Source organism: Cupressus sempervirens, chromosome 9 (genome assembly GCF_028749045.1).
Source record: "Cupressus sempervirens isolate cs-2001-9-10 chromosome 9, ASM2874904v1, whole genome shotgun sequence".
NCBI classification, from domain to species: Eukaryota; Viridiplantae; Streptophyta; class Pinopsida; order Cupressales; family Cupressaceae; genus Cupressus; species Cupressus sempervirens.
Window position 1 is genome coordinate 712198078 of NC_143126.1, and position 26711 is coordinate 712224788.

A 26711-nucleotide genomic window follows, 5' to 3' on the forward strand; every position below is an offset into this window, starting at 1 on the left:
GCCAATGCCCAAGATGACTTTTATGTGAGAAAGCTAGCTTTTTCAAGATTGTCAGTGAACATGATGAGGGCAATCAAATGGAGAGACCTTGATATTCCCGATCAACTGGAAGATGATGATAATGTGCTAAGAGGAGATTATGATACAGTGGATGGAACAGAATTGAGTCCAATAGATTGGGATGATCATCAGGATCCTTCCTTAGAGGCAGTTACAAGGATAGTTGATCTACATACTGAGTCATGGTACAGTGGGAAGTTAAGAAAATTACAAAGTGAGAAGGTACATCTTACGTATGAGAAGATGAAACCAGAGGAAGGTCCAGCGAAGTCAATCGGACAGAAAGGTGAGGGCAGTAGCTAGCAACAAAGAGCAATTAAGAGCAGGAAGAGAAATTTGGAGGTTGAGAAAAGCAAAGAACATCAGGAAAAACATAAAATAATCTAATTTAAAATATAATGTTATATTGTAGTTCAGTCAGATTGATATTCATAAGTTTCATTAAATGGTAAATCATCATTAGATAAATATTCTTTATATATATTACATATTATTATATATATAACATATATTACACATTATATTATATATATAATAATTTATATATATGTTATACATATGGTTAGTTATATTAAAATATACTAACCAATGATGATTAGCTATAGAGACATGTCTCTTCGTGAGACATGTCTCCTCATATTTATATGAGATCGAATTCTGCATTTGAAAATCATCAATTACAATGGCAACGAAAATTACATTTGCAGAATTAGATCCATGTTACTTAACATGGTATCAGAGCCAAACTGCAAGTGTAAAAATAGATTAGTAAGAAAGTTTGAGAAAGATATGCAACTGCAGATAAAATTATAAAACCACATCATAAAGAAAATTTTTTTATGTTAAGATGATACATCAAATTATATTGAAAACATAAACACTACTGAGATCGGACACAAAAATGAGGGACGAGAGATATTGCCACTAAAAAATGTACTCTTATGCAACACCTATGGATGTCAAGGACCATTATTTATGCAATTAATAAGCTAGCTCAGAGAATCCACACTCATACTGGACGATATTAATCTCAGATAGAAAAAGGAAAAACAATCAAGCAGAGTAAGCATCCAGCATAGCAGAACATACAAAGAGTTCTTGCAAAGAATGTTAGAGGATATAAACGATGCAATAAATTGAATGAATAAAGGTTCTAAAACATAGTATCTTACAACACTGATATTCATATATAGCAGATGATATAACTGACTGTGGAAGGGTAGAGAGACAAGTTATCTTCAGGAAGAATTGCTGGGAACAATACGAATTGATAGCAATATAATACAAGAGGTATAAGGACTTATTAAATTTGCAGCTAGCGGATTCCATATCTGAAAATCAATAGTCACCGATCAGAAGAAAATAATCTGGATATAGAAGGGTTCACTGGTCAAGTACATAAGCCACTAAAAATACAACTAAGTGATTGGAGAGAGTTCTGGAAGTAAATATACATGGTAACAGATATCCGCATCTGCAAATGGTGTCACAGAGATAGAAACAATCACACATGGAACTTGGCATTCATAAATATGGAGATGAGACTCAACCATCAATGAGGGAGAAATAATCAATACTGACCACATAGATTTTTAATACCATTAATGACTAAGAGAGCATCGATAGAAGGATGAATACAATCATTGGAATTTCAACTGTGTTTGGAGAAATATAATATTCAAAAGGCTGGACAATAATGTTTACCATCAAACAAAGGAGTAATATAAAATCCTGCGTACTTCTAAACACCACAATTACTAAAGATCATAGTCAATGCATCATCTCAAGACTATGGAACTATATAGGGAGTCAACACAGTGGGAGAGGATATACTGATATATGAAGACTCATGCATATGGGTTGCACCAGCCCGGGCGTAACATCTAAGGAATGCCAATTCATATTTCCCTACCAAAATTTATAAAAGATATAAAAAGATAAAACAGACCTCATGTTTTTTCAAAATTTGAATTCCATTAAAGACATCATAATAAGTATCTATTACAAGTTTTTGATAGAAATCACATCATGGAACTCTAGAGGCATACAAAGTTGGGAGGACGTGGAGAAGTTGAGAACGTTGGATGTGGTAGTAAATATCAAAACTCAAATTTCCAAGAAATCCTTGGTATTTAATTTGCATAGTTTGACAGTGAAAGAAAGATGCAATTCCGAACACATAACTGAACAAATAACGTTTTTCTGAGTCTTCTATTTGCAGAGTTCGGCATTGACTTCAGTACTAAGTAGCTTAGTATCATCTGACCTGGACAAACATTGAATGCATTGAATGATCTTTACGTGGAACATCACTATTGGCGATGAAGTTGTGTGAATTGATCTAAACTAAAATGTCTACTCCAGCACAATCTATTATCCATACAACTCGATTTTGGAGTAACCACAGATGATGCAAGAAGTCTTGATCTATTTGCAGTGAATAAAGACTTTGACAAATTACAGAACCTCGTCAAAATGCAATAAAGGGAGTATTCATGGGAATAAAATTCAATGATAATTAATCAAGGACCGTACACCAATATGAAATGTTTCTTGACAGAGGAAAAGCTTACGGACGTACAGAATTCATCATCATGCAAAGATTCAATCCTCTTGCATCAGTCATCTTTAAAACACGTGCAACCTTCTTGGAACTAAATAGGTGCTTTTATTCAGCGAATAAATTTTTTTTAAAAAATGTTCAAGGAAAGCCATGATTATTTTTTCAAATTGTCGAGAAGCTCGAACACAATGGCATACACTGCCCACCATTAGTCAAGGTCAATGATTTCCTCTAAACACGGAAAGTACTTGCAAGGAGATTGATTGGTGGTGACGTGTAGAAAGAGAGTCATGTCATAGATGGCAAGAACGAAGTGGAACTTGTGTGGTAGAGGAAGCGGGACTAGATCCCTTTTACTACAATATATTATGATGGCCACATAAAAGTTGCTTGAAGAATTCAAATTGGAAGCCTTTGTACACAGATCGTAAGGAATATGCCAGATTGTACATGGGCGTAGAGGAGGGACAAGCTTTACATGTGCCTCACTAAATTAAAAGGAGATTTAAAGACGATCATTTTTAAGAAGTACAACGTGACAAGATCGATTAAGATACATTACCAGAACAAGTTTGGTTGGAATAATAAGCATCGAGGTGAAGTAATATGTGACCTCACCACATGACTTAGGTATATTAAAGAAAATGTAGGATTCAAAGGGAGACTGACATTTCAGACAACTTTAAAAGAGAGGAAGCATATAGAGGATATGATAGAGTCAAACTTCAAAAAAGAAAGCTGGTACATTACACATTGTGCATGCTAAACCTCATAATAGTAGCTCCAGAGACCTTGATGGTCAAGATGGATAAAGTCAGGCACTTAAAGAAAATATCTTTGATGATCATGAACAGAAATTTCAAATTTTGGTAAAACTCATTCTTGACTAGCATATTAGGGAAGAAACGATATTAGGAGGAGAATCAGTTAGAGCATATCTATTTGAACAAGCTAGAGAGCAATACTAGAAACATGAGCATGTGGGAATTCTACATTGAGGGGAGGTGAATGATTACCTTAACCAATGTTGCATTCCCCATTGAAGGCATTTTTCTTTATTAAAGAAATTGGTATCAAGGATAAGTATTTATTATCCTTAAGTATATGTTTATCTATTTAAGTATCTCTCTTATTTGAACTATTTTCCTTTTAATTTTTCATTTGTATCTAAAGATGATCTTGTAGGAAAACAAGAATGGTACATACTCAATCTTATGAAGAAGCCCCAAAAGAAGTTATGATCTAGAATTATTTAGTCTTTTAATATCAATGATGAGAATCGTCAAGAAAATATCGATGATGAGAATCGTCTAGAAGTGAAAAAAGTGAGAATTGTCAAGAAAATATCGATGATGATAAAGTATCCTTCTATAATAAAGAGGGAGTTTGTCACTTCATCTAAAGCAACATTGGAGCTCAGAAGATTAATAATTAGAGGGAGTCTAGAAATACATGTGGGTAACTACCTCATGGGCCTACCTCTAGGTACATCATGACGAAGTGATGACTTATCACCAAGAAATTAGAAAATTGATATCAGAGGGAGTTTGACAAGCATCCTTGGAGGAAGAAATTCTTGTGGAAGTAACTAGAGGACCTGACCTCCCAAGATCGATATTTAGAGGCAAAAATTCTAAGATGCAATTCTTCATGGATGATATCCTCTCTATGAGAAGAAGTTCTAAGTAATGCACTCCTGTTTAATTGTTGCTTCAGTCTTGGGTCAAGCTATGATATCTTGGTTTAGTAGAAAACCACCAATTGTTGCCTTGAGTTCTATTGAAGCTGAGTATGTAGTTGCCTCCATGGGAGCATGTGAAGCATATCGAGACTCCTTATCACTATTTAAGAGATATGGTTGGCAAAGATGTTATCAAATTAAGTTATATCAGTACAAATGAGCAAAATGCTGATATTTTTACCAAGCCTCTTGCGAAGTTGAAAATTGTGTACTTCAGAGGTAAACTTGGTATGACATTTTTGTAAATGCATTTGTTAACTAATATATTCATGAATATAAAATTGTGCTTGCAAGTTTGTGTTCTGAAAAGTGACGACTTTTCTTGTGAAAGGTGACGACCTTTCTTGTGTTCTGATCCTATTTAAAGTGGCGACTTTATAATAGTTGATCTGTCTTCGAACATAAATGTTTGAAGTTAGGGTTATCCTTGTTCTTCGAGCTAGATTTTGACAGACATGTTGATGACCTTCATGGTTCTTCAAGCAAGATTTTCCTGGACACCATGAAAATCAATTATGGTTCTTCGGGTTAGATCTTGCCAGACACCATAATTTAAAACTATCATAAACCACACTTAAAAGTGGTGGTTATTCTTGCATTATAGTTGCTTCTGTTCCTTTTATAAAAGGGGGGGTTGATAAATTTAACCTCATAGTGAGTTGAAGAAAATTCCATATGTTAAATATGTTAATTTACATATGTGTGTTGATGAATTTATATTGATATGCCATTCTAGGGATATCATAGTGAGATGATATCTCCTTATACTCAAGAACATAGTATGTTCTATATCAATCCTTCCTAACTAAGAGGGAGTGTAAAATTGTAGTTCAGTCAGATTGATATTTATAAGTTTCATTAAATGGTAAATCATCATTAGATAAATATTCTTTATATATATTACATATTATTATATATATAATATATATTATACATTATATTATATATATAATAATTTATATATATGTTATACTTATGGTTAGTTATATTAAAATATACTAACCAATGATAATTAGCTATAGAGACATGTCTCTTCGTGAGACATGTCTCCTCATATTTATAGGAGATCCAATTCTGCATTTAAAAATTATCAATTACAATGGCAATGAAAATTGCATTTGTAGAATTTGATCCATGTTAATTAACAGATAATACATACCTCAAGAGATTGTTTATTAACTTTTATCATATCATTATAATAAACACTTACATACGAACACATAAATATAAAATTGAAATGGCACCAATAAATTATAGAAACATAATCTAATGATGTCACCTCATTAATATACTTATGTGAACTTATATAAGAACGTATTATAATAATAAAATAAAACTATATGCCTTCAACTCCTTTTCCTTATTTCTTTTCCCTCTTCATTTTCTTCATTTTAAAATCGAATTAATGTTTTTGGAATTGAATGGACTTCTTGAAATCGATAGAAGCCGAGAAGACATGGCTAGCTTTTAAGAGAAGCCGTGAACGAACCCATACGACATCTCTTTTCTATTGTCTGCTATGATCCCATTTCAAGCCAAGAACATTCATTTCCAGCCGAAACATTCTTTCTGACTACGCAACCAATATTACTCTATTCTTCCCTTACTTCGCCAGCATTTTGCAATCCACGAATCAAGTCTCAAACTAGCAGGCAAGACAAATAGCCAACATGAGTTCTGGCCGAGGACGGGTGGAGTCACGTCCAGACAAACCTCAAGCCCAATCTCAGGTCATGAATACATGCATTCGTGTTTCATAATTCCTTTCTTTTCTGAGTATAAGTTCAATTGCATCCGGCTTTACAAGGCTAGGATTGAGATTAATACAATATGTGCCTTTGTATTTCATAATTCTTCTTTTTCTAAGTACAAGTCCGACTTCAGCCGACTATACATTGTTTTAATACAAAATACCTTGCTGATGGTCTCTTGCATTTCATAGAGTTCATTGAAGATCTTCTTAGTTTTATCTCTGTGATTGTAACATCATTTATGAATCAAATGGTAGCTATAGAAACATAAATGATTATATGAATCAACATAAATAACCATGCTATCATAATTTTTGAAACAAAGATTAGAATAATCTTAGATTCTCTAACACCTAGGATTCACCGGCGATGAAGCCATGAAATGGTGAAGAGGTGTAAATAATAACAGAATGCTCATAATCTTATAGACACCGAGGAATTCACTGGCAAAGAAGCCATGAAATGGTAAAGAGGTGTAAATAAAACAAAATGATCATAATCTTTTAGGCACCTAGGATTCACCAGCAAAGAAGCCAATTGAAATGGTGAAGAGGTGGAGTTAACCTGCAAGAACCAAGAATGAAATCAGATATAAATAACTAAGTAATGAAACACTTAATAGCTCATGCTGTCCCTGTAATGGAATCTGTTGTCAAGTCAAGTGGTGGTGATTGGGTCGTTGAACCCAAATGGAAATCCTTGGCCAAGGTAGTTTATAGGCATATGTGCCAATTCTAAGATCACTTGATGTTTGTAGATGTCAGTTATATAGGTATAACTGATTGGGCACTCAAACCACTTGGTAGCTCGGATGCCTAGATTGAAGAACATCCCAAGCCTGATCTCGAGGTAGGGAGGGCCGATTCTAATATGTTAGGATGTGTGGGGATAAGTATGGTTCGAGGTTGGGAGGTTAAGCCCATGTCAATGCTTCTCCTCTCACCAATGCCAATGTTTGCACAACCAGATAAAGGATCCTCCGTTATTACTGTATGTTTTTCACTCTTTTACTTATTAATCATTTAGCATGAATATTAGATAGTCTTTAGTTTATTGCCATCTAAATTTGAATAAGAATATGTATACTTTTAGTTAAGCATGATTTCAGTTAAAGAAGATAGTCGTTGCTTTATTTTTGAGCTGAATATGTTATCAATTAGGAATGGTTAAATTGTTTACAATGAATATGTTTCTCGTTATATCAGCTGAACATGAAAATATAGTTGGATTAGTAATAGTCGTTTAACTGAATATTAATACAGTTATTTCCTGTAATTGTTAAAAGAAGTCTTTGTCATGTGAAATGGAATCAATTACTTTGTAAAGGTTAGAAGATATAGATCTTAAGATGTCTTTGATTTGGTTATGAAAAATTGTTTGTTACAAAAGTAGATTTTATTTCAAGAAAATTGTTAAGTAAGAGTAAGGATAGATGGATAGTTGAGTGGATGTTTGATAGGGCTCTATAAACTAGGCCACTAGCATCCTAGCGGCTAGTTAGGAAGCCTTGCGTGGTAATCTAGTCTTTTTTTCCTTGAATCATTGCATCTATGAAGGTAGAGCCGCTGGTAAACTTTCATCAAATTCGATCCCTGTTCATTTGTTAATTTTTCCATTCATAGGAGTAGGGGTAAAGCAGCAAGTAGTTTAGCAGTTGGAGTTTTGAAGGAGAAAGCTAGGAAGGCATAAATCATTTGAACACACACCCTCCATCACCATCACCATCAACATTATTTGGCACTCATATACTTTACAAAGCTAGACTTGTCACCATCACGAGAGTCCGACAATCCTTGAATGAACAATGTAAGTCCGCTTACGTGATTAACCAACAAATCACATTAATATAATTGAGTTAGTATCCACAGGTGTAAGGAACATTAGAGTTTTTCTCATGTCTTCATGAATATTAACATTTCAAGGGAGGAATTGAGTGTTTGATATTCCATATCAAGTATTCAGTTGCTATATGTTATGTAGTGGTACAAAACTGACTTCAACAAGACTGTGATTGGTAGATTCAGAACCCCTGAGGGTTTCTCGGATCGAATCCTTAGTTCTATTGGGGTAAAGCAAGGATGTCCTCTTCTCCTACTTTGTTTAGGTTATATATTGATGAGCTTGAAGACTTTCTTATGAAGTCTTCACTCCCTGGTGATGGTTGCTATCTGCATCAAGTCCTGATATCCATTCTTCTTTTTGTGGATGATGTTGTTCTTCTTGCTTCTTCCCCAGAAAGTTTGCAAAGGCTTCCTTTTGTGACTGGCAACAGCTTGTGGTTAACCTGAGTAAGACTCGGGTCATGATCTTTAACTGCTTGAAGACTTCCCATCTTCACTTTTTTCTTCGGGGACAGGAGATTGAGATCACTTCATCTTATACTTATTTGGGGGTTAAGTTTTCTAGACTATGGTTCAGTATGAGACCGATAATTCTACCTCGGGTCAACAAGGGTATGGGTTCTCTTGCTATGTTTGAGAAACAATGCTTTAGACATCACTTTCAGGATACCTTGTCCAAGTTATCCCTCTTGGACTCCCTTGTGCGACCGACAGTTCTTTGTGGATCTGTGGTTTGGGGCCCATCTCTTCTTGGCTCTGATGGGGCATCGATTGAGCAGGTTCAGACATTGCTTTTGCGGCGCATCATTAGGTGTTACAGGTTTACTCCTCATGGTATCATTCTTGCTGAGTTCGACACTCATCCTTTTAGTCTTGCGGCCATGTTTGATTTGACTTGGTTCCTCCATCACCTATGTAGTTTTGCAGATTTGGCTAGTGACTGTGATTGGTACTCCTACTTGGCTTACTAGTCTTCGGTTACTATTGCGAGTTCTGATCCTGTCTCTTGGGCTCGCTGTTGGTATGCACAGGCCTCCTCTTTGCTAGGATTGATATTAATCGCCCCCACCCCCCACATTTTTCATTGAATGCTCCTGCTCATCTTCTCCCCTTACGACATGAGTTAAATGAGCACATCGCACTTGACATTTACAGATAGTACATTGCCACTACTTGGATTAACCCTCTTGTTGGGTTACGTTCGACGATGTCCTTTTATGCGAAGCACTTTTTGGGTATCTCTGATGGGATTATTGTTCATCCTAGCTACCTTTCTTGGCGATGGTCTCATGCTGTGCGTATCTCCCTGGGATCTTTCAGAGTTGGTTCTCATTGGCTTTGGGCTCATATTGACCATCATATTGATAGCGGAGAGTGGATCTGTAAGCTATACACTTTGGATGATACTAAGACTGAGATTCACTTTCTTTTCCGTTGCCCTATCTACTATGAAATCAGACGGAGATTTTTCTATCTATTCCGAGAGTGTTTCTCTCTTTATGATTTCTTCAGTTACTATGATTAGCGATGTCTTGCACTTTATCTTCAGGAGGCCACTACTCTCCGTGATAGCACGCTTTAGTCACTGCTTCCTTACTGGCATACTTCTATTGAGCTCATTACTGCCTTTTTCACACCATTATCTCCTTTGCATGGTGTGAAAAGGTCAGCTAGCTCTACCAGCTCCTCTGGTCTTTCCAGATCTGCTAGATTATTAGATCTCGATCCGTTATTTACAGTAATGACACTCCTGTACGAGTTCTCAGAGACAGAGCAGAGCTTCTACCCATTGGAAAGCCTATCCTTCTATGACTGATTTCTTTCTACCCTTAAAGGACTCCTAGTCATTTGTCTTGGCCTCTCTCTGTTTCTCTTCTTTTCTTTTTGTTTTGTTGTTTGTTTTTGTTCTCGGACACCATTTGGTGCTCTTGTTGTTTTCAGCCTCATTGTTGTAACCCTTTAGTCTCATAGACCTTTTCATGGTCTTTTGTAGGACATTAATTTCATTATCTTACCTATCTTATCTTATCTCATCTTATCTTGTTGAGCTTATTGAAAATCTTTCGTTTTGGGTTGCAAGTTCGATCTTGCTTTGTATTTGGGTTTCAGGGCCACTTTAAAACTTGTTTTCCTAATAAAAAACATATAAATCGAAATAATATAATATAATATCATTATATTTCCTTAGTACAATCATTTTAATAATAAATAATAACTATGTATTATATGATAATAGAAAAAATAAAATATTATATACAAACTAGATATAAAATAATACTTATCAAAGTCTATATATTAAATTTTAATCCTTATTATATCCCTAAAGCAGAGACCAAGTGAAGAGTTGCGACGAGACAACAGGCAAACTTTCTCTATGAGCTAGCTAACCAATGTGGTGTTTGAATCCTTGTTTGTCGATTCCCCTTCCTTTCTTGCATTCCATCCCTTCATATGGAGGATGTAGATCACAATTTTCCCCCAAATCTGTGATTCATTACCCTCCTCAATTGACAATCCTTGGTTTTGGGTTACCAATAAGAGAAAGAAGAAAACTCTCTTCAAATATGCCAGAAGCGCCATCCTTAGCTCGGCTTGGCCTCACAGGAAACAAAGCTTGCCAACAATTTCAGGGAAAGAAAGACGCAACATGTCCAGAAGGCTCATAAAATCTCCCCAAGCCCCTTCCATTCCCTTGAATCCATCCCTTTGATGCAAAGTTGAAGGAATTTGGGCTATTTGGTTGTCTTCATCTATTCCCCATTTCACATTTGGAGCAAATAAAACCCTCCTGGGCGGATCTTTGGAGTCTAGTGGCAAATCCCTAATTTATCAAACGAGGTTTCATCACAAAATCCTTTTGCACCTGCTCTCAGGCCTAGGGAAGTCAAGTATGTCCCTTCTCCAAATGTAAGCATGTCGTCAAGCTCATTCAAACTACTAGCATTCTGGAATGGTAAAGATTTGGCTAGAACAGTTGATTGGTGGAATTCCACATTTATGGGCTAAGTAAGTATTTCTCCCATTGAATGTGATTTTTATAGCATCGAGTGCTATTCAGAAACTTTTAACAATTTCTTGGTATAAGTAGGTAAAATCTTCTTGAAGGTTTCCCTCTTGTATTCATGGATTGGCCACCTAATTTCAATCCCCTTCACTTCAAAATGAAAAGAATAACATCTTGGTAGAATTTGGGAATCCTTCCTTCCCTCAACAAGGAAATCCACCAGAGTATAGGTAATTTTTTTGGGTCCTTCTTAGGGTTTGAAAATTTGAAATCATCTCAAGAAGAATGTAAAATTCTTTTGTTAATTAACCCCTGTTTGAAACCCTCCAAGATGACTATCTACAATGACAACACATCATTTTGCTTTTTCCCAATGTTGTATCATGGCAATGTTGACACTGCTAGGGTCATTCTCCTGGAGGAGTTTTCAACCCCTCAACTTATCCTGTGAACATTTGCTATCCCTGAATCCTCCACCTCAGACCTGTTCTGTCAACTTTATTCAAGAGGGTGGCTTTTCTTTTAATGAAAATGTTCAATCAGCCCTTGGGGGTATCAATTTCTCCTCCGCGCTTCCAACCTTGAGATCGGTCATTGTCTCCAATAATAATCCTGAAAAATCAACATCCTCGCCCCCCTCTTATTGATTTAGATAGTAGTAACATTGCAATTTGAACCAATGTCCAATCTCAAGACCTTCCCTGTAATCTTTCTCTATTGGACATAAATTTAATTAATTCCCCATCTCTGGTTCAAACTCCCCCTCAAATGCCTCAAACTCTCAACACTTTAGAAATTACTAACAAGGAAGAAGCAACAACCATTATTAACTCGCTAAAAACAAGAATGCTCCAGCTTAGTGCCGAAATGGGTGAAGTATCTTTTACTCACAAGGAGGTCCAAAAAGAGTTGATAAGATGATGAGAACTCCAAGCTTGACTCTTGGAGAATACAAACATTGCCACCAATGAGAATTTGAATGACAATACACCGCCAGACCATATCCCTATAGAACTTGAGGCAATCTATGATATAATTGGTCAAAATCAAGAATCCAACATGGATAATGCTCTTCTCTGCAATTCCCCAATGAATGGAAATATGGATGCTTGTTAACAATTCTTGGATCAATCCTTAGATTCAGATCCTTTCCCTGAATCCCCTAATCTGCTGTCTCAACCCTCTCAAAGCATCCTTGGAATTGCAGACAATATCCAGGGTGGCAAATCTTGTAACTGCAGCAAGACCTCCAGAACAAGGGGTCATAAATCTAAGTCAGATTTAAGGAAAAAAAGATGGAGAAGTTGGCAACCAAGCTAAAATCACCTCCATTTTCAACAATGGGAAGGGGAAGAGACCTCCACCATCTTCGTGAAGATCACATCATGGAACATTAGGATGCAATACCCTTATTAAGCAACATCTCTTAAAGCGTTGTCTCAAGACTTTGAATCTGATGAAACTAAGTTAGACTCTGAAGAACTCTGTCATCTTGATAGAAAGATAGGGATATGGAAAGTATGGGGTCACCCGGTCATTCCAGCATTCCGAGGTCTTGCTTGTATTTGGAATCCAAAATTAGTCTACTTTACCCCTGATATGAACCTACCCCATTGGATGAGCGGGCATGTTAAAAGCATCAACTTTGATTTATCCTTTTTTTTAATCAATGTGTATGGACCCATCTCATCCTCTGGAAAGTTAAAAGTGTGGGAGGAAATATCAAACTTTTTGACTGCCTATCATAACTGTAACATTATACTTGGAGGTGATTTCAATGCCATCACAAGCCTTGAGGAAAAGTCAAAAGGAATCAGAATCCTTAATCAGGCCTCGAGGGACTTAAGGAATTGGATATCTAGCAACAGCCTGTTGAACATCAATTCCTCCAATGACATCTACACGTGAAATAATAGGAGAGAGAGTACTAACCTTATAGTAGAAAGATTGGATAGTTTCCTCTTCTATGGTGATCTTCCCTCTCTTAATCATAGTTTATTTGCAGTTTTCAAGCCAATATCAGGTTATGATCACTTTCCAATTCATCTTGATATTGCGGAAGTACCCAGACCAAATAGAATTTACTTCAAATGTGAGAATATGTGGTTTCAGGACAAGGAGTTCCTCTCCCTTCTTGAATCTTGGTGGAATGAAGAATTCTTTCAAGGCTCGAAAATGTTTATTTTTGTTTCCAAACCAAAAGACCTGAAACATAAAATCAAATCTTGGAATAAGCTTTACTTTAAAAACATATTTGAGCAATTATCCAATGTAGAATAAGAAATCAAGGACTTGAATGATCAAGTCTTTATCAATGGCATGGATAATGATAGCTACTTTCAAGAGAAACTCCTTTCAATAACCAAGTTAACTTGCTTGCAAATGAGGAGATATATTGGAAACAAAAAATCCAGGGAAACTTTGCTCTTTGAGGGGGACAGACACACCAAATTCCTTCACAACAATTCTAAAGCTAGACAATGCATAAACAAGATGAAAAAAATCAAAGATTTCCAGAGGGCAGTCTTCTTGAGGACCCTTCAGCCATGGCTATTGAGCTTGTATCATACTTTAACAACATCCTTAATAACTGTGATTCCTCAAGTTTGACTCCTCAATCAACTCTATTGAATCTTATACCTAAACAAATTACTAGAGATCATAATGTGATGTTAGATAGTAAATTCACCAAAGAATAAATCAAAACTGCACTTTCCCAGATATAGCTTGATATGGCTCCAGACCCTTACAGATTTCAGGGGGGCTTTTTAAAAAAATTATGGCATTTTCTAAGAGACGAGCTTTGGGAAGTTCTCAAAGTAAGTAGGAATCTCGGCAATCTCCTCAAAGAAATTAACCATACCTTCCTTGCCCTCATTTCCAAGAAACCGGAAGCAATCTACCTAGGACACTTCAGACCTATAGGATTGTGTAACACCCTATACAAGATCCTCACCAAAGCTTTGGCAAACCAGCTCAAATTGGTTTTCCCCCTCATCATATTTGATGAACAAACTTGCTTCATCCCTATCCGGTCTATAATGGATGGCATAATCATCATTTAGGAACTCATCCACTCTGTCCAAAAGAACAAAACCCCATGTATGCTAGTAAATCAAAAGGATTTCGACAAAGTGGACCAGAGATTCCTATGCAAATGCATGGAGGCGTTTGACTTTTCTAGATGATGGATTCACCACATTTTCAACTGCAACTCCTCTCCCAAAATCTCAATTCTATTCAATGGTGCTCCAGAAGGTTTCTTTGACTTCTCCAAAGGGCTTAGATAGGGTGATCCCATCTCTCCTTTCCTATATGTTATCATGGATGAAGCTTTTGGCAGATTAACTAAGGTTTCCCAAGACCAGGGTCTCATTCAAGGGATTAAGGTCACAAAGGGCATCCCTAATATCACACACCAACAATTTGCAGATGACACCATCCTGCTTGGCCAATGGACTATCTATGAAGCTAATGCTCTCAAATCCAACCTTGATTTATATATGGAAGCCTTTGGACAATTAGTCAATGCTAACAAGTAGCAAATTTTCTTCATTAATTTAGACTACGTCCTTGAAAATGGGATTTTCAATATCTTGGGGTTCAAAAAAAGGACCTTTCCTTGCAAGTACTTGGGCATGCCCTTAGACAAAGGGAACAAGCCAACAAATTCATGGGATCAAATTTTTGTGAATATGGAGAGTAAAATGGACAACTGGAAGTCAAGATGGCTTTCCAATGTTGGCAAATTGGCCATGATTAAATTGGTCCTCACTACTCTTCCCTTACTGAATGTCTTTCCTTCCCCTGACTTCAAAAGCCAAAAATGATCTTGAGAAGAAAATCATAACCTTCTTTTGGCAAGGCATCTCCTAGCAATAAAAGCTTGCTCTCATTAAGTGGGATGGTATTTGCAAACCATTCAAGTATGGGGGCATTGGTATTAAAAAAATCATGTGGTAAAGTAAACCCTTTGGAGCTAAACTTGTCTAGAGACTTTATAAGGAAAGCAATAGGAAATGGGCCAAGATCATTTACCACAAGTATGTATCTCCTAATAACCCCCTAAGCATATTCAGAACTAACTCTCCCCCAAAGGGATCCAGAGTATGGAATTTTATGCTAGATAACAAATCTCTCATTACCAATCACCTGTCTTGGGATGTTGGTAATGGTCATTCAACTTTATTTTGGGAAGATTCTTGGGGTGGTTATCCTACACTTTCATCAACTATCTCCTTTTACTATATCCAATACACTCATAACCTATTGGGGAGTCTCAACAAGTGTATCACCTTCCCTAATATGGACCCTCATCTAGGATGGCAGTGAAAACCTCTGTATGATGTTCCTCTATCCCCTGCAGAAAAATCTCAACTTATGAACATATTAAAAGATCACCCCTAAATTCAAGGATGATTCCCTGGTATAGACTGGGGCTAAGTCAAGACAATATAGTGTCAAGGAGGGTTACAATACTCTTGCCTCTCAAATGCATTGGAACCTCCTTGCCCTCCCGCTAGAACTATTTTGGAACAAATCCGGTCTCCCTAAGGCTGGTATGTTTCTCTGGCCTGTAGCCCAGAAGAGAATTCTCACATCAGAATGGTTTAGAAAGATTGGTTTTGTTGGCCTCTCTTGGTGCAGCCTCTGTAAAAATTAGGAATAATCTATGGATCAACTCCTATTACAGTGTCCTTATGCCCATCATTGTTGGACATGGTTATGTAAGAAGCTCCACAATCACTCAGCACTACACAACAATCTTCTTAATCGCTTATAAGTTTTCCAAGAACATAGATAACTCTCTTTGGACTTACGCCCCAACTATTTTAACTTGGGAATTATGGAAGGAACACAATCGTAGAATTATTCAGGATTTGGAGATGAGTCCCTCTTCTTTGTGTAATAAAATTGAAGCAAGTATTGTGGAAATCATCAATAAAAAATTACATTTTGGCACCAACTATGAGGGATCCTTCTCTGAATGGGATTCTCTTATGGTTAAGGAATTGTTTGGATTGATCACCCCTTATTATGTTGGTCAATGGGGATCTAAAACCAAAAAAAGCCACCAAGAATGTGTATGGACTCTCCCCCTTCCATCATGGCACAAACTGAATTTTGATGGAGCCTCGAGGGGCAATCCAGGGAAGCTGGTATTGGATGTATTATACATGATTGGGATGACAAGGTATGTGGCCGATTAGCAAAGCCAATAGGCTTTGCTTCCAATATTGTGGCAGAAGTAGAGGCCTTGGTAAAAGGTTTGTTATTATGCAAACATCTTAACATTAGTAATCTAATTATAGAAAGGAATTCTCAAATTAAACTGAATGCCCTTAGAAAGGTTTTTTTTCCAAATTGGACTCTCAATTCTAGATTGGATAGAGCTTTGGTCCTTCTCAACCATTTCTCCATTTAAAAATCATTCACATTTATAGGGAGGGAAACACTTTTGCGGTCTCATTGCCTAATATAGGTGCCAATGGCACCCATATTTTTCACCCTCCAAAAGTTTTTCATGTTTAGCTTTCCTAACATCTATCCCCTCATTTTCCTGACCCATCATCCCCACAATTAATACCTTTGATTATTAGTATCCCATCCCCTATATATATTATCATTTTAGCATATCCTCATTATGGCACTACAAGCAATGGTACTTCGAAATGTGTGACCCCTCTAATCATCATTATTTTCCAGAATGCTCCTCTACTTTCATATCTTTCTTTCATTTTAATCCAATCCGCTCACATGCATTGTGGGTAATCTTTCCTTTATATGCTCTTGTTATTTCTTATTATGGCATCCTTTCAACAACATTGGATTCCAACATTTGTATGAAAACTAGTAATAGGATCCTACAATTTTGGGGGCGCATCTCTAAAAGAAGGCTAAGGTTAATGCTGAAGGTTACTCACTACTTAATAGTCAGCATCATTAGGAAGATTGTTAGTTCTTAATTCTCTCTACTTAGCGGCAGGCCTAAATCGAATGCGGAGATTATAGTCATGTTTGTAGCTACTATCCTTCATTGGTGGAGATAAAAGGTCCATCCTTGAACTATGCCATAGTTTTTTGGAGCCCCCTATGGTAATTGAACTCAGGATCATTTTGGACAACCTAGATGCCAGTCTATGTATCCCAAAGTGTAGCAACTTTGGAGTAATGGACAAAGTTGTCGAAGTGCAACCCATTCTCATTATCAAGAACGTCGCAGAATTCAAAGAAAGGGTCCCCTTCATTAGAATGAATTGGTAGTTCTTGCTGAGCATTATGCACATTCGTCAACCTCCAGAATGGCACGACTTGGACTAGTTCCTCATCACGAACCAGGCGGATGATAGCAATTATGATGTGTATGCCTCCTCAAAGGATGATTAAGCTAGTGGTATAGTAGTTTTTGTTAAGTAAATGCTTTATAGGCATTTGGAATTTTATGGATGATTATATTGTTGTTATCATGATGTTAAAATGGCTTACTTTGAGTGACTTTTTACTAGGACACTTTTATATATATACTATGGTTACTATCACTTTGATTTGGCACGGTTCTACACTTGTTTTAACTTTATGATATATCTTTCTCTTCCTTATCTGTTGACTAACTATTTGAAAGTCTAGATTATCTTTTCACTGCACCACACTTTTTGGGTAATTTCCCGTTAAGGATCTTTAATATCTGCTCAAAGGGTTTCCATTCTAGTGTGCTCTGCCCTTGCAAATAGAAGGGTTGATGTTGTCACAACTTCTTTGTACATGTGTACTTCCCACTCCACAACCCCCCCATTTTAAATCATTCCCATTCCTCAATTCTCCTACTCACTTATAAATGGTCTAAGGCTTTCAAGAAGTTGATTTACTTAGGGAGAAATGATCCCTCCTTATCTCCATCATCTTCTTGATAGTATCATCAAGGTTCTTTGGTTCTATTTTTGTTGTAAAGGTAGGTATGCCTACCCAAGTCCTCACATCAAGGAAAGCGTAAGAATTGTTATGTAGCCATTTGATTAGCAATTGTAAGTAGAAGGTATGCCCTCTCAAACCTATATTGGAGGTCTTTCCTTCCCCCTCCCTTTGTGTGTAAGGCTTCGGTCCCTAGCTACACTAGGGGTTTCCTTCCCTTGTTCTTTTCCCCTGAGCACTTTGAACGGGGTAAACTATTGTAAATACTTTAAGGTTATTAATAAAAAGTTGGTTGTGACCTTTTACTAATAAATAAATAAGAGTGAAGGGTTGCAACAACAGAATGTTCACGATCTACAAATATTAAATCATGTAACTCGAACAAGATAATTTGGGGTAACAATAATCTGAGCTTGTCAGCCCCACCATCATGTAGGCCATCAAAGCCCCAACATAAGAACATCAATGTTGCTCCCTTGCGACAACCACAAACGATGAATCTGCTTCTACAAATGAAGTTTCTACCCTGACGACTTACCTATAATTTTTTGGATGCATCCGGCTGGCATCCGGACGCATCCACATCAGTTTGCATCCACCTCAGCCTCCACCTTCTGGCCAGACAAATCGGTATCTAAGCCTAAAACCCTTCTTGCAAAACATATTGTGAACAAATATATTCAAGAGCACAATCAGACAAATGAAGCAACTAGGAGTGCATATGCTTATCCTTTGCAAAAGCCTAGGAAATAAAACTAAAAAACATCTATGGCTTCAATTTCCTCTTCCAATAAACAACCCGTAGAGGGTCATCCATTCTTCCATGTTCCTCATGAACAGTGACAAATAGCAAGGAGCCCTTGGAAATGTCATTTTAGAATGAATCTAGAGAAATTGCCAAGCAAGACATAAAAGGATGCATTTATGCAAATGGATTGACATTTAATGTTGTTCACTCACCATATTGGCCAAAAATGCTGAGATCAATTAATGAGGCTCCAAGTGGAGGTGGCCCGAGTTATGAGAAGGTCCTCACCACTTCATTAGATAGAGGAGTGAACCATGTTGAGGCTTCCATGCAGCCCATGAAAGATTCATGGATTGAAATAGGTGCATCCATTGTATCCAATGGATGGAAAGATCCAAGAAATTGCCCTTTGGTCAATATTATTGTAGTGTCCACAAAAGGTGCAATGTTTTTGAGAGATGTGGACTGTAAAGGAAAAATGAAGGACAATCCATTCAATGCATACGTTTTTATGTCATTGTGCAAGTTGACCCTCAAAATGTTGTTCAAGTAATAATTGACAATTCCACAAATTGTAGGGCTGCTTCGTTATTGGTTGAACACTCCAAACACATTGTTTGGAAACCTTGTCTTGTCCACTCACTCAACCTAATGCTGCAAACAATTAGCAATAAAACAAAGTGGATCAAAAAATGTATGAAGATCCTCAGGAGATCCAAATGCTTGTCACTAACCACCATATGGCACAAGCCATGTTTAGACAATTCTCAAGATTGGAGCTCTTGAAGGTAAGTTAAATTATTTAAAATTTAAATATGTTTTAGACTTTAGTTTAGTAAACTTTCTATGTTTTTAATATTTAATTTAATTTATTATTGTTTTGATTATAAAAAAGCTTGTTGAGACCCATTTTCCCTCCCACATTATTATTTTGAGACATCTTGTGATGGTTAAGGATGCATTGTCTAGAATGGTAATCAGTGTTAATTGGAGCATATAGAGGCAATCTAGTAGTACAAGAGAAGCTGCCATTAAGACAATGATATTGGATGACTCTTGGTGGGATCATGTTGAGTACCTCCTAAGATTCATTGAGCATGGTTCAATACATTGGCGTGGATAGGCTTGCTTTAGAAGTATATGATGGCATAGACTCCATGTTTGAGCATATTAAAAAGATCATAAATGTGAAAGAGAAAGATCTGAAAGAAACATTCTTGAAGGAGCTATAAAAATTTGTGGTAGAGAGATGGAACAAAATGACAAACCCTTTGTATTGAGCCCAAGTACTATAGTCAGTCAGTCTTCAAGGAGAGTACCACTAGAGTTGCCCCATACAAATATCATGAAGTTTGTCACGGGTACAAGGCAATGCTTCATAGACTCTATGTCAAGCACATACAGCCTAAGGTAAGGTCTGAGTTCGTAAGTTCCACAAACACCAATGATTGTGGTCACGAAGCTCTTGAAAACAAGAACAATGCTGATGCTCATAAATGGTGGTACTTCCATGGAGAAATATACCAACACCTACAACTTGTTGCCATCAAAATTTTATCACAAGTTCTTAACTCTTAAGATTGTAATTTCTAAATTCTTGTTGATGAATATAGAATTTATATTTTTAAAATTTGTATTCAAAACTCTTGACTCTCTAATTTCAAAATTAAAAATCTTGATAGCTTGCTAGATCATCATCTGAGAGGAACTGAATCATATACTCGATCCACTCAATAAAACACAATACAGTACATTCGAAGAAGGCTGAAGACTTGGTCTATGTGCAGTCAAACTTGAGGCTCGTAATACAAAAAGACAATGCCTACAAAAATGGGGAGGCAAAGCATTGGGATGCTTAACTGGAACGTGTGGTGTTGGAAAATTCAATTTCCAGCCTTGATGCACTTGCAGTTGTTGATGATCACAAGCTATCTGGTAATGTTGAGGCTGCTCCTAAGCTAACATTGCTAGTATCGATGTTAGTGGCACTATTTGTGTTTCTAATTTGCAACAGTCAGATGGCAATGATATTCTGATAAATTTTTATCACATTTGATCAGTGATGGCTGATTGTTAATGTTGAGATTGCTATTTTTGAACTGAACCATTGTTATGGTGGTGTATTTTGGCATTTTGCTGTGTTATTTGGACTAAAACGTTAATATATGGTGGAGTGTTTTGCAGCTTGCTATGTTTCTTTGTATTACATAGTAGTGGAAGAACTTATTTGCTGCTGAATATATTTATATTAAAAAATATATATATTTTTGTATGGACAAACCCAAAACAAATTCAAACCCATCTCCAAAAAAATTTGAATGAATTTTTAACCTGAATCTCAAACCCATATCTAAACCAGTAAGTTAGCAAAAAACCCTAGGCCACCCACGTTTTTTAAAATAATGTCACAAATTTGCAGAAAGACCACAATTATGTGAAAACATTGCCAAAAATTGGTGAAAAATGGTTGGCTGTGCTAGAAAACTAAAAAATTACCCTGAAAGATGCTTGAAATTGCTGAATTATTCCATGAAACAATGTCACAAAAAAGGTGTCATGTGCCACAAATGGTCGTAATTTGTGTAGGAAAAGATGGGATCAGTGGAAGAATAAATACACAATTTTTCGTTTCTTCCCTATCCACATGCTTTTAATAAATCAACTGTCTAAAAACCTTTCAAAATGGAAGGATACCTTACAGAAATAACTTGTTATTTTTGAAGAAGAAAAAGCGTGATTTGCTGCAGAAACAGATATGCAATTTTCAAAAAAAGAGATCATGAGTTTTGTTGAAACAAATCCACCAAAAAAACTTGTTTACAAAAGTAAATAGCTTCTTTTTGGTAAATTCTCTATCACGAATACAAAGTTGTATTAACTGATCCTGAGGTTTTTAAACTTGAGCTCTGATACCATTTTACAAAAAGTAATGGAAAAGTTTAATTACCAACATAGTCCTTATCATCGGAGATGCAAAAAGTCGTCCTTAACTAAGATTTACAAACAATATATCTAATTAGCACAAGGTTGACAAATAAGAAAAGAAGATGATAAGTAAAAGATTTAAGAATTTTCCTGAAGGCTGTCCTAACAACTTAAGTGACCATTATAATTTAAAATTACAACATTAAATTAATAATGCCCAAACTTTGTTTTCGATTAAGAGAACACATTTTGAAGGGCCCCTGAAACCCTATACAAGGAAACTTGTAAGATTAAACCATTAAGTCCACATAACAAAACAAGATGCAAAAAAGACAGGGCTAACCAACAAACAAAAGCCAGCCAAGAAAGGACAGCACACAAACAAACAACAACAAAACACAGAAGAACACAACCAGCACTAGGAAACCAAAAGGGAAATTATCCCATGTTCTCGAGGAGCTTTGCGGCCTGCAGCTCTAAGTGGTCCATCTTTCCTGCTGCTTCTTTGATTTGGCCAACTTCAATAGAGGCAACTGCGGCCATCTTTCAGTACTGACCCTGGTCCTTTTACTAGGCCCATCCTTACTGTCAGTAGCACCCCCTTGATCGTCAGGAACTTTAATGATAGCTTGTCCCCTGCTTGTTTCTTCAGCTTTCTGATGAGAATTTTTATGTGCTCATTGGATGCCTTGAGGATTTTATAACTCAGGTTGGATATGATTCTCAGAGTGTTCTCTATGCCAGTCACCTTATTTTCCGTCTCCAATACCTTAGCCTCCAACCTGTAGAAAGTTGCTTTATCAATCAAGCACCCCATCTTTGAGCTCTCCTTCTCAGCAGTATCAGGATTCCTTTAATTGTTCATCATGCCCTCCAGGGTAATCATCCTGTCATTCAAGTCACTGATCTGACGGAACAACCATTTGATGGATCTAAAACTGTCCAACATACTATTTTTGGCATTGTTCAGCACATCCATCTTTTCCTCTTTGCTGGAGTCACTGAGGATCAGCATAGAAGGATCAATAAGTTCGCTAAGATCAATTTTACCTAGCTCCACCTCACCAACCATAAGATTAATTTTTTCTCTAGCAATGACAAACCTCACAGAATTCATGTCAATGTTCTTCCAGGCAGTCTTTCTGCCCCTAGTAAGAGTAGAAGTCGCAGGAGGGGAAACAGGGGAATCTTTGACAGGAGCCTTAGTTTGCAAGGAAGGGGTAACATTGATGCCCTGACTATCCTCCTTACCGGGGGACTCATCCCTATACTAATCCTACATGAGATTCAAAGGGGGGACTGAAATCATCTTGACTCCTTCTCCTCACTCCATTTTCTGTTTTTTCCTTGATGGTTGGTGTTTCTTGCTAGTTCCCGCCTCTTCATTATCAGTATCCATTTCGTCATCATCCTCATCATGGTCATTAGAGGAGATGACCACTTTGACCTGTTTTTTGGTCACAGGGGTTCTGAGGATTTTCCTAGCAGCGAATGCCCCAACTTTGTTGTCTTTCCTTTTGGTTTGAGTTAGCAACATTCTATCTTGAATTTTTTCTACTAATATCTAAATATTTTGGCAGTGCATGTTTATTAAGCTGTGACTCTTTTAATTGAACAGGATATACCAGACGTGGATGGAGACAGAGTCTTTGGTATTCAATCATTCAGTGTTTGTTTGGGTCAAAAGCGGGTCTGTAAATAATTTTGTATTTAGAATGGTAAGTTTACTTGTCTAGAACATTAATCTTGTATGTTTCTTAGATCATTTTCTGTACTTTGGGTGTTAGAACAGGTCTTTTGGATCTGTATATATTTACTGCAGGCTGCATATGGTGTTGCTATTGTTATGGGTGGTGTTTCTTCATTGATGTGGAGCAAACTTGTGATGGTATGAATTAGGGATTAGAAAGGTTTCTTTTTTCTTTTCTTATCTTGGTATTCGAAAAGCTTATGCCGGCTCTAAAATCTTCCGTTGTAGGTTTTGGGTCACTCTATACTAGCTACAATCCTTTGGAATCAAGCGGTATCTCTAGACTTAAAGAGCAAAGTAGCTATAACCTCTTTTTATATGTTTGTTTGGAAGGTATGCTTTGCTAAGAACTCATTCTTGCTTTACTAAGCACTCATTCTTCTCACTAAATACAGTAATAAAGGAGGTGGACTCTTCATATGTTTCCCGAAATGATTTCACTCAAAATTAATATCCTTTATTTGTGTTTTGTGGGCAGCTTTTCTATGCAGAATATTTGCTAATTCCGTTTATGCGATGATGGTCAAGAATCTCCGATGCTTTATCTTTTATATTGGAAGTGTATCAGGTACATATTGGTCTCAGTTAACATGAAACTTGTCTTGCCGCTTTCAATGATATAAATGTATCGGTAATGGGAGATGCTTCAAGTACTTGCCTGCTGGTTATTTCCTATTTGTTTTAATGTCATTGTTAATGACAGCAGTTCAGTTGCCACACATCTTGTTAGTGAATTTAATAACTATTATCTTGGTCAGAATCAGGTATTTGATGGAGATTCAGAGGTTGTTGGGTGCCCATGTAGCATGCCGAAATAATTCACCTTCTTAGGAAGGTCATCAGACAAGTTTTTGTAAGTTCTATGGTATAATAGACAATAAGACGGCAACGAACATGTTTCTGGTGGCTAGTTGAAGGCATTTCTTTCAATGTGTTGTAAACAAATGCAATGGTTCAGCTTGCAATTCCTAGAAATCCATTTTTGAATAACTGGCCACAAAAGCTCATTTGGAAACAAAACTACTGACCAATACCCTTTGGTCTATTTTAGCATTTTACAAATGTACTTTTTTGTAATTTTGTATAGATATAAATATAATTATTTGAATTTTCCTGATTCCACCATGTATGTTTCCTTTACATTTACGATTTGGAGTTAAAGATCTTTTGTGCAAATACAGTTTACAAGGTTAATTCCAATTTATGTATTTTACTTAGTGATTGTTTATCTTCATTTCATCACCTTTTCTAAGAACCTTGAACAATGCTTTTAAATTGACTCTTGGAATTTAAAATTGATCTGGAAAGGAAAAGCTTTTTATCAAAAGAAATTTCATAGAAAAACTAGATACAAGTAGTTATCTTCAATTGGGCTGGGGTCCTGGCTTGATTGGAAAGAGCTTTCTCTAATAGGCAGACAAGCACAAGCTCATGAGATCCAATCCCTTCTCAGCTCATGCAATACTAAAGGACATATTGCTTTAATGCCATCGGTCACATTGAAAAGTTTATTCGGTGCACTATGGTTTGAAAGTACTTGAATGTGCTTAAATTTTGGGTCATCCTTGATTGCATTTGGTATGCAATCAATCAAGATGAAGGTTGTGGTTTTGATTTAAAATTGATGCTTTCATACTAGGATACCAATTCGTCTCCTACAGGCTAGGCTTCCGCACCTGATGCGGATGGATCCCGGATGCGTCCGGAAGCCCTACAGATGCTGGCAGGAAGCCAGCCGCAGGCTTCCTGCCAGCATCCGCAGGGCTTCTGGACACATCCAGGAGCATCTGCGGACCCAGCGGCAACTAGACACGGTGATGCACTTGATAAAATGGATATACTGTTCAAGCTGAAACTCGCACTTATTTATTAATCAGAAACTGCCCATTGGATGTATCTATTTAATGTGTGTGAAAGGAGGTCTTCCCATAATTTTCATAATGCACTTCTACCACATCCTTCACATTGTAATCAGCAACCTGGGCCATCCATTGGTTACCAACTTACCACAAGCCACTGCTCAGATTGCATGTATGCATCCCACTCTATTGTCCATTCATTGCCTAACCTCCTGTTGTTTGGATTATCTTGCCATTGATGGTATGAACAGCATCAAAAGTGAGCAAAACAAGATTTATTAATGGCTTGATTTATCCTTGTTGCAACATTAAATCCAAAACTGTTTTCCCTGCACACACACACACACACACACGTTTCCTCCTGCATCCGCATCCAAAAATTAAATAAAAATCCCCGTATCAGGTATCTGCATCCGAATCGGTAACTTAGTTTTCATACATTCCAACAAAGATGCAAACTATGGTCCAATTAAAATTTCTATCAAATCACAATATCTCATGAAGGGACAAATTGAACACTTTCATGTCATTTAACCTCTTACAAAATACAAAATAAAAATTTCCAAAGCAATAACAATTAAAAAAATGCTTGCTTGTCATTTTAATCGTTCAATGAAAATTCAATTAAAAGGTAGAGAACGTTGCAAGAAGCTAAATATCCAAGCAAATGGAATGAAGAAATATAGATTCCCTATTAACGGAGCAATTGATAATAATAAAGCAAGCTTGTTAACCTAATGGATCCACAAAAGGTTTTACGAGGCTCAGTTTCTATGGAATTTATAGGAGAAATTTGTAGCAGATGTGTGTCGATGGACACAGCTATCCTCCATACAAATGACCTTTCGTACAATATTAGAAATTGTGGAATCACAACAGATTTTAACAAAAAATTCAGCAATTGATCTTCATGATCTGCATACCCAGTGCTGTAAAACCACAAAATATCTGGTGAGGAAACAACATATTTTGCACATTTGTAATTTTCCCAAATTTGTTGTTTATGTTGTTTTGTGTCATTTTGTACTTATTTCTATCAGGACATAGATTGAACAATGAAGCCAAGGTGGAAGCCTTGGTTGCATTTTCCTTGTGGTGCAGTGCACTTATTGTAGAGGGAGATTCTAATGTGATTATTGCTGGTCTAGTCAAAGGATCAGCGATCTGAAAACTTAATAAGCCCATTAAAGCACACAAATTATGAGAAAGGTTTGAGGAAGTGATTATTCTCCAATATCTAATTGGCCACGATGGTAAATGCCTTTCATCCTCACTCATTATGTTGTAGCTAACTGGTAGGCTGCAACTTTTTCCAGCGAAAGAATTTGATGACTGTTTGCTGGACTAGTTTGCGCCCTTTATGTTGTAGCTAACTGGTAGGCTGCAACTTTTTCCAGCGAAAGAATTTGATGACTGTTTGCTGGACTAGTTTGCGCCCTTTGATTTGATTTGATGATTGGTTTATCTGATTTCTTGATAGATCTATAGCTTCACAAAAAAAATTAAGGGAATAATTTTACTTCCCATGTCCTTCAAATCTTGTTGCATCCTCTTTGATAC

General features: G+C 36.7%; 1 protein-coding gene across 4 annotated transcripts in view; it reads left to right on the plus strand.

Annotated features, from left to right (window-relative positions):
* The window catches only part of LOC149540703 (putative homogentisate phytyltransferase 1, chloroplastic), a 137973-nt gene extending 113556 nt beyond the window's left edge, over positions 1-24417 (plus strand). The window contains exons 10-14 of one of the 4 annotated variants that reach the window (XR_016356430.1): positions 23161-23260; positions 23365-23430; positions 23521-23625; positions 23771-23860; positions 24051-24417. Coding sequence is in view for 3 of the 4 variants with exons in the window: in XM_089801802.1 (XP_089657928.1) it covers positions 23161-23232; positions 23335-23430; positions 23521-23625; positions 23771-23812 (315 nt within the window). In the remaining variant the exon portion in view is untranslated. Of the gene's footprint in view, positions 1-23160; positions 23261-23334; positions 23431-23520; positions 23626-23770; positions 23861-24050 lie in introns of all 4 variants that reach the window. The other 3 variants (XM_089801802.1, XM_089801803.1, XM_089801804.1) reach the window with 3 other exon arrangements.
* Positions 24418-26711: the final 2294 nt, after the last annotated feature.